Here is a 9,182-nt window from a genome sequence, read left to right on the forward strand (position 1 = left end):
AGATATCCTATTTGTTCTGCTTCTCTGGAGAATCCTGACTAATACAGCTGCCTACATGTATGTATAGTTCTCCACACTCAATAACAAAGTTAAGAATTAGAAGATAATAAAGGAAAACGAATTAGAAAATCAGAAACAAATACAAATAATTCTTTAACTTTACTCTCAGCACTCAGAACAAAGCAATTAGTGACTTATTTATATCTTACTATAAGATATAAATATTCAAAACATTCATTAGGATCATACTCTGTGATGGGAAAAGACCAATAATAAGGAACTTATTGAACACATAACTGCTGAATTATGTGGAAGAGTTATGAAAAGAAACAAAACCTGATCTTGGGTGTTGGCTAGAAGGACCCATCAGAAACCAAAGACTCTTTCAAGGCCTCCTCACTTCTGTCTCGTAGAACCCTAGTCTCAGAACTCTCCCGTTCTTGTTCCAACTGCTGCTCTAACGCCTGCCCCTTCTAACCTGCCTTCCTTGCTCTGTCTGTACCACTAAAACCATGAGAAGAATCGTCAAACTGTCATTTGATTGCTTATAGATGTATACGGACAATAAATATTTTTAAAATTCTCTTCCTACAATTAGATTGCAGGAGGGATTAAATTAAAGGTTTTCTATTTGAACTCTGCACTATAGCAGTAGCAAAATTAAGAATAAATAATAGCTAACATTATTAATCACGTCTGAATGCCTGTCACTTCATATTATTTCAACTACCACAACTATCATTTGATGTCGATACCATTACTGTTTCCATTTTATAAATAAGGAAATCGAAATTTAGGAAAACCATGTAAGCTGCTCAGCATCACAGTGAGATATGGGAAGTGAAGGGATTCAAACCCAGGCAGTATCACTGACAGCCTGCATGTTTTACTATCCAGAAGACCACCCTGGATGAATTTGATGAAGCTGCCAAAAACTTATGATATTCAAACTAAGTTATCAACTCCCATGAAGAGAGGCCAGAAATTTCAGTCCAGGAAGTCTGACCAACTCAGGTTGGCATAGAACATGGCTCTTCCCTAAAACTTAGACGAAGATAACATCAGAACCATAAAATGCAGAACATTTTTGGACCCTGTGAACCACAGTTGGGAACTGGATTTTATATGTTCTCTTCTGTGTGTACACGAGGGAGATAGATATGTGTTTCATTGTTTAAGGATGGAGCAAACAGCGAGAAAGACAGTGCAAGTATCATTCTACCACACCGCGCCTCGCCAGAGGGAAAGTGCTTTGACTTTGTGAAATGAAAATGGCTTTGCTGGGCGAGAAACACCAAACACTAAAGCTAAACTCGAGGTAAACTCCTTATCTAGAATAAAACCTCAGCTGTCAAAAATAGTCTCCAGATTTGCAGAAAATCCTCTAAAATCTGTCAGGATGAACAATAATAAATGATCAGGTCCACAAACGAGTTTGCCATTAATTCTGGCAGGACCAGAAAATGTGTAGCCACAAATGGGATTGATATGACGATAGACATATCTCTTTAAGCATAGTCATGCTTAAAGAGATTTCAAAAGAAGGAAGCCGTAATATTGACATTGCTACATATTAAACATTTGAATATTGTTTACATATCAATTCCTAAAAACCCAGACAATGATTATGAGTAGATGTACTCAAATATGAATAAATAATACTGCTATTTTTTATAGTCACGTATTCACAGGGTCATTTTGTTACTATGGAATCACATATGATGTCATAAATTTGACATTCTGTATGCACGCGTAGACTGAGCAACAGAAGCAACAAGAAATGGAGCTGGGGAGATGAAAACCTGCGTAACACCAAAAGAATTTCCATAGTTAAAGAAATGAGTCAAACATCTCTGAAACAGAAAAAGAAGGTGAGTGAATTAAACATCCTAGAACCTTGCCTAAGAGCTGAGAGAAATTAGACATCAGTCTATCATTTACCTCTGAGGGTTCTCTGAAATAACCTAATGATTTCAGATGATCACTACATGTAGAGAATATGGAAGGAGTAAAGGAAATTAAGGAAGTGGAGAAAAAAGAAATTAAAGCGTATATTATAACTCGGTCCAGAAAGTCAGCGATTATTGAGCAAATGCTCATGGGTTAGTGATAAGGCGAAAACACAACTGCTATCTTTAGAAAATGCATAGCCTCGTAGGAAAGAGAATACATAAAGTACAGTGCAGTGCTCAGCACAAATATATACAAAAGACACAGGCAACGCAGAGGAAAGTTTAACTCTGGGAACTTCTCCCAGGTCACGCTGAGCTGGGAATGAACAGTATTGAAAGGTGGAGGAGTTACAAGTAAATAGGGTGGCGTATAGGCAAATATGAGCTATATGGCATAAGTAGAACATAAAATGTAGAGTGGAAGGCTTGCAAGTTTGAAGTATACAGGATACATCAGGGAGCTCCAGGTTTGTCTAACCAGTGAATAAAGACTGTATCCAGAAAGGAAGAACAGATTTATGTTTTATAAAAATCACCCTAAATAAATGGTGTGGATGGATCTAAAAGTTGGGAGGATTTGAGGCTACGAAACCTGATCAAAAGGCTATATAGTCTAAGAACACAGGCCCATGACGATCTGAGGCCTGGAACAAGGCAATGATAATAGGGATGGAGAAGAGAGACTAGATTTAAAATATCTTTCCGAGTTATGACAGGATTTTGTGGTGATGACAGTGTACGAGGTTAATGGAAGAATTGTAGTATTAGTTCTAGGACCACACAGCTATGCTGTTCTGTGCTGTCACCGACTCAATCATTCAGCTATCAGATTTTTCCTGGCTATAAGTCACAGAGCATAAAGAGATGACGAGACTACCCCTAGTACCTTGGTCGAAGCTAAAAGTTGAGCTTTTTAAACAGATAAACAACACTAATCTTGATCATATTATAGCTACCACATAATCATTAAATGATACAAATAGCGATCCAATACAACAGTATTTCTTGCAACTGAAAATAAAAGCAAATATTTGAATAGGCATCCATGAAGTGAGTTCTTCCTGGGTTCTCCTACGTGGTCTAGCTATTAGCTTGCTAAGAAATGTCATTTTACTCTAGAAGCAACGAGTAATTAGATAGCATGAACAGAAGCATGCCTGTCTAGAGGTCCACACAGGATCTGTACCATATTAAGGTCCTCGATTTTAAAAATCAGACTAATATTGGTGAGACTTAGAACCACAGAAAAGTGAACCTGTGGTTTATTAAGAAAAAAGAAGTTTCAATTCAGCATGGTAAAAATGAAGGAAAAACTCACATTTAAATCCCAGTATCACGGACCCCTAGCAAATTCTCCCATAGCATTTCCCATGCTATCATTTTTAAACGATAAATGCCATATGCCTTGAATCTATAAACCAACAAATTTCTACATTAAAAATTATTTATATAGTTCTGTGATGTGCTATTTTTATTTATGCTTGTTAGAACATGGCAAAAAAATGTCAAAACTTTATTTATATATATATGTATGTATATATATATATATATGATATTGGCAAAGAGACGATGCTAATTTTAATTTATCCTTTTATTCTCAAACCCCATGTTTCTAATGCCTCTGAGATTAAAGTTAATAAACCTTCTTTGTTTCTATATTAAGAGTGAATCTGGAACGAAATACTCAAGAGACAGTCTAGAAGGAGAGAAAAGAAGGGATTCTGAGAAATCAGGGGTTCGTCTGGGTGCTCAGGTGAGCTGACCTCTTTAGAGTTGGTGAGAGAATTAAAGAGCAGAAATCATAACAGAAAACATCAGGGGCCAGGGAGTTCTGGAAGAGAAGACTGAGCTATTGAGATTGGTATTAAGGGTCACCTAATATCTATCCCTCATGGAGAGGTTAAGAAAAAACTAGGAGAAGCTGGTCCCTGCCTTCCCTACAGTACACACCCCCATGTTCACGTAGACAATATGGTGCAGAAACCATAGCTGTCTCCTCTGCTCGGCCTATGGGAGGAGACTGGTCTTTGTTCACATCAGGGAGGGAAGGGGACTCTAGCCATCGCATTGACCGTTTTCTGCACAATCTTTCAGATGAGGCGTGCAGTCAATCCGAATCACTTGCTGAGATGTTGCCCCATGCGTGGTCACCCGTCGTGTAGACGCTGCCTTAGTGCAGCTGAGGGACCAGCCCTTCTCGGCCCCTGCCGCACAATACGTATTTATATTCACATGTGCCTGTTGTGGGAGCAGGGCCAGCAGATCACCATGATCAGGGTGAGCAGAGATCAAACTACTGATTTGGGAGGGGAGCCACAGTCACTCTGGGTGAGGGGAAGGATATGGGGAACAGAAACTCTTCCACTTGCCTCTCCATGATCTCCTTTATTGTTCTTTCTCATGAAGGGAATGCTAAAGGGCTTTATCCCCTCTTACGCAGCCGCCCCGGAGCCCTGCTGCAGCCTTGGTTAGGTGCCAGCTGCCCTTATCTTTGTAGTCTGGTCAGAAATGGTGGATATGTCTTTTTAGTATCTGTTCATGGGCTTATCCCTAAAGGAAGCAGTGGAAAAAGGGAGAAAAAATGGTCAACTCTACTAAGTATCATGTAAGAGGAGTCACAGGTGAAAAAAATATGATATGTCGGATTTGCTTCTTGGATTTGAACGCTCTTCTGGGTGGATCCCCACTTTGTTGTTCTTCACAGAAGTTAGGACTGGGCCAGAGCTGGCCAAGTACACGAGGGCCAAGACTGAATTACGGGTCATAAGGCCAGGGACCTTCTCATTGGGTGTTGCTATGTTTAGCCTCATGTGGCTATCCTGCAGGCACATGCATGGGGGGAGTGGGTGGTAGGGTATTACACCCCTGGGTCTCTTCTCGCCTCAAAAGGGATCACAAGAACTACTATCAAAGGCAGATTCTCGAGGGTACGTCGTGCAAAAGCAGTGGTCCCGAACTTCACGGAACCCTTCGACCAGAGCCCCGTCAGTGGATGAGCCCAGAAGCAAGAGTGCCAGTCTTAAGGTAAAGACGGAGCGGAAAGGATGGAGGACATGACGGCATCATAATAACACTACTGAGGATGAAGGTCAATGTTATTGATGTTTTCTATGTGCCAAGCCCTGTTCCACGTACTTTATGTGTTATATCTAATTCAGCCCACACACACACACACACACACACACACACACACACACACACACACCTGTAAGCTCTATTTTACAGGTGAGAAAATGCAAACAATAATTTTCCTAAGATTTCACATTAATAACACTAATAGAGCTAGATTTAAACCCAGTATCTCGAAGTCTATAAGCTATATACTTAATGATTAAACTCTGTGGCTTCTCATTCCTTTCTTCATTCAACAACTATTTATTGAGTACCCAAGACTAAGAAGAGGGGGTGGAATGGTCAACAAAGAAGATAAATTATTGAAGAGTATCAGATTGTAGGGTACTTTGGGCCCCTAACTAAGCCTGGTCACATAGGAAGAAAAGTTTAGCTTTGAGATGAAGTTTTTGAATACAGAGGGAGTGACACAAATCCAGCCACTGGAAAAACATGTATTCCTACCAATCAATCTATCTCTGTGAGGACTGGCTCAATAATCTAGCCAAAACAATGCCTCTCAAAACATGTGAAACAATCATTTAAAAAAAAAAAAAAACGAAATGTCATATGGATGCTTAATAAGGTATTGCACAGCTTAGGAAGCTTCTCTAGAATGGTGCCTTCCTATTTAGGAAGGTGATTGTCTCCAATTGAGCTCCACGGACACACAAAGCCCTGAAGGCGATGGGGAGACACTCGATTCTCCAGCAATTGCTGCGTTAATCACAGGGCAAATGTGGAGACAGAGGTCCCCCAGGTGCTTTGTAGAGTCTTCTGGTGGGAACATCTGGTCTAGCTGCTCATGAAGTTAACTGGAGGTCACAGATGGAGGCAGCATCGCAAAAGGTCTCTTACTCAAGCCCTCTGCCTCAGAACGCTCTGAGCAGGTATACATACAGGAGGCAAGTGACAGAATTTTAAAAAATATGTGCCATCTGCCTAAGGGAATAGGGTCTATGCCCTGTCTACATACACACACTCACACGCGCACACACACACACACTCACACACACACACACACACGCATTATGAGGTGCTGATGGGGAAACTAGGGGAAAATAAAAGCAAACTGCCTGTGTCCATTTAAAAGTATCTAATATCTGGAGCCTTGAGATGTCTAAGCTCCTTAACCTCCACTTAAAGGAGTTGAGATGAACCGGGATCCATCTAAGAGCTGGGAACAGAATGGAGAGAAAGGGGCAGCTCCTTGACTCCAGCTGGGCAGAGATGCGGACGGGGACCACAGGTAACCGTGGAACTCAGACAACCATTTTCTTGTTCCAGGTCCCCACTAGCTCCGCAACCTCCCGGACTTCATCCACCTCCCCAAGCCAGCAAGAGTCACAGCACGAGCTGTCCTCACAGCCCTCCCCGTCTATGCCACCTGCGCAACGCACATCACCTATGCCTGTTGACTCGGGTCCTCCCACGCCCCCAGAGATCCAGACCCAATCTGCGTCCCGGCGCAGCACCAAGATGCACGAAAACCCTGAAGCCTGGGCACATGGCATCGTGCGGGATATCCGAGAATCACGGGACACGCGGGACCCCCGGGACTCACGGGACGCCCGGGACTCACGGGACGCCCGGGACTCGCAGCGGGAATACCCGCGCACACCCCCCGCTGAATGGAAGTCCTATGGCCAGCGCAGAACGCACTATTCGTCCCAGCTGGACCGTGACTGTATTCCCGACCCGCCCCGGAAGCTGGAGGAAGAGGACGACGACGAAGAAGCCTACTGGGCATCCGTGAGGACACTGTATGAGAAGTCCCCGAACTGCTCGCGACCCCGGCCGGTGAGCAGGGCCCGCGGCCCGTGTAGCCGGGGCGCCCCACTGCACAGCCCCACAGCCCAAGCCTCTCTCCAGCCTCCCTCCTCTCTGTGACGTAGGGAAGTCTGTCCCAGGCCCATCGCTGCACTTCCTCAAGCCTCCCTCCCGCGGGCGGGGAAGCCCCAGGCCTCGGCTATGACCAGCATCTCAATGCTCCAATCCAAGGCCCAGCTCTTTACTTCCCACCCTGCCCTGAGTGAGCCCCATTCCTGAATCCTACCCATCTGTAACTATGCCCCTGTTGACACCCCTCTCCGCAGGCCAAACCCAAGCATGCCATCACCATCGCCGTGTCATCGCAGGCTCTCTTCAACATGATGGACGGCAGGAAAATCTTTGAGGAAGAGGGTCTGGAAAAGTACATGGAATATCAGCTCACCAATGAGAATGTCATCCTGACCCCAGGGCCCGCATTCCGCTTTGTCAAGGTGCTTTGCAAAGCTGTCTTTGGCCCGCCAGGACTCTGGATGGCGAGGGGAGGACCCAGGCCCACCCCTGGGATCTCCTCCAGGTTCCCTGATAATCCCTAGTCCCCGTTTGTCATTCTTGCCCTTTTAAAGTTAACCCCAGGTCAGTTTATGCTTCCAGACAGGCTTCCAGACTGTTGAAGAAGGGACTCTATCCCTAGATTTGAGATGCTGGGCTTCCCTAAGTGAGCTCCTAACCACGAAACCTGTAACAGAAAACTCTGTTCCCTCCCTAGAAGCAGTGGTGGCCAGAAGCAATAATGAGTTTACAATTCCGAGTACTTCTAGAAATAAAACGCCTCATTAAAATGAGCTGAAATTCACTTTTGCTGCTCTTGCCCCAAACATAGCATATTAAGAAAATCAAGGTGCTCTTGGCACTTAAAGGCATGATTTTAATAGAGTAAGAGTCTCTGAACATATACAGAAATGTATAGCACTTGTAACTGTGATCCCCTATATAACGTAAACAAATATTATACAATAACATCATAACCAGGAGGAAACAAATGACACCTCTGCAAGTTGTGAGCAGAAAGTACTTATGGGCCACGGGAGGAGCAAGAGGGAAATCACACATCTATTCTAAAGACTTCTGTTAAAAAATAGATGAAATGCTCCCTTTGGCAGCACATATACCAAAAGTGGAACAATACAGACCATTAGCATGGCCCCTGTGCAAGGTTAACATGCAAATTCATGAAGCATTCTATATTTTTCACAACAAAAATTAATCATGAGATAATCAAGAAAGGCAGATTTTACAAATCCCCCCTCCCCTGCAAAAAAAGAAAAAAAATAGACAAAGCATAAAAGGATTAGCTTGATCCTTCCTGCTACCAACCCAACAGAGACAATTCTAGTGAACCAAATGTTGTAACAATTTTTAATAAACATTACCTATCTGTTCAGTAAACATGAACTGAATTCCTGTGTATGAGAGGCAGGAAAGACAGAAATGAATGGCATAACCCTGTCTTAAAGGAGCCATCTCTCTCCGTGAAGAGTCTTCGAGGCTTGAATTTGACTCTTGCAAGATCCTTTCTCCCCAGACTCCCAAAGCCCCGTCCACCTTCCTGGCCCTCTTTACCTACACTCATGTTTGTAACCTGCAGGCCCTGCAGCATGTCAACGCTAGACTCCGCGATCTGTACCCTGATGAACACGACTTATTTGATATTGTACTGATGACTAATAACCATGCCCAAGTGGGAGTGCGGCTTATAAACAGCGTCAATCACTATGGTAAGTAAAATAAATATCGTGTGGAAGAACAGCTCGCGGCTCTGGAAGAGAGAAGCCATGTTATTTTGCTAACTGTGGCCTAACTAATACAGTGTCTTTGATACTGACGGCCCCTTCTGCGTGAGGAATGTTTATTTGCCTATGTCAGAGCGAGAGGGGCCATGTTCATTTTTAACTTCAGCACAGAGTTGGGCCCAAAGCTCGGGACTTAACTTGTCAAGTGTGAATTTCAAAGTCTTAATCCCAGGTCCTGCAACATATTTCTGTTTTATGTTTTTCACTTCTGAACATGACTTCAAGGAGCCGTCAACCCAAAGGCTTTCTCTGTGTGATCAGACTTCTTGTTCACCACAGATACATGTTAAAGGTTTAAAGGTTTTCACCTTTCCGTTCTACTCTTAAAATCTGATTCTCCCTGGCTGCTCTCGGAACAGCAAATCCATACTCGTGCAGGCGGAATTGTCTTTATTCCTTTACGTGGAAAACTGAATGGACTTGAGTTTCGTTATAGCATTTCCATCAATGTGTAGGAGACATTCAAAGAAAGTTGCCATTTTTCCTTATGGAATTA

The 9,182-nt window shown here is 43.3% G+C and overlaps 1 protein-coding gene and 1 non-coding gene across 2 annotated transcripts in view; both read left to right on the forward strand.

Moving 5' to 3' along the window:
* Positions 1–1,838: 1,838 nt before the first annotated feature.
* LOC105289824 (cytosolic 5'-nucleotidase 1B-like) overlaps positions 1,839–9,182 on the forward strand; it is a 19,152-nt gene continuing 11,808 nt past the window's right edge. The window contains exons 1-7 of the mRNA XM_011356631.1: positions 1,839–1,871; positions 3,616–3,705; positions 4,047–4,229; positions 4,842–4,976; positions 6,351–6,863; positions 7,160–7,327; positions 8,482–8,611. Coding sequence (XP_011354933.1) covers positions 1,839–1,871; positions 3,616–3,705; positions 4,047–4,229; positions 4,842–4,976; positions 6,351–6,863; positions 7,160–7,327; positions 8,482–8,611 — 1,252 coding nt within the window. The remainder of the gene's footprint in view (positions 1,872–3,615; positions 3,706–4,046; positions 4,230–4,841; positions 4,977–6,350; positions 6,864–7,159; positions 7,328–8,481; positions 8,612–9,182) is intronic.
* Positions 7,981–8,085, forward strand: LOC111737575. The gene has a single exon (XR_002779479.1). It is a non-coding gene; the product is annotated as a U6 spliceosomal RNA (small nuclear RNA).

This window comes from Pteropus vampyrus, unplaced genomic scaffold (assembly GCF_000151845.1).
Source record: "Pteropus vampyrus isolate Shadow unplaced genomic scaffold, Pvam_2.0 Scaffold28, whole genome shotgun sequence".
Taxonomy (NCBI): domain Eukaryota; kingdom Metazoa; phylum Chordata; class Mammalia; order Chiroptera; family Pteropodidae; genus Pteropus; species Pteropus vampyrus.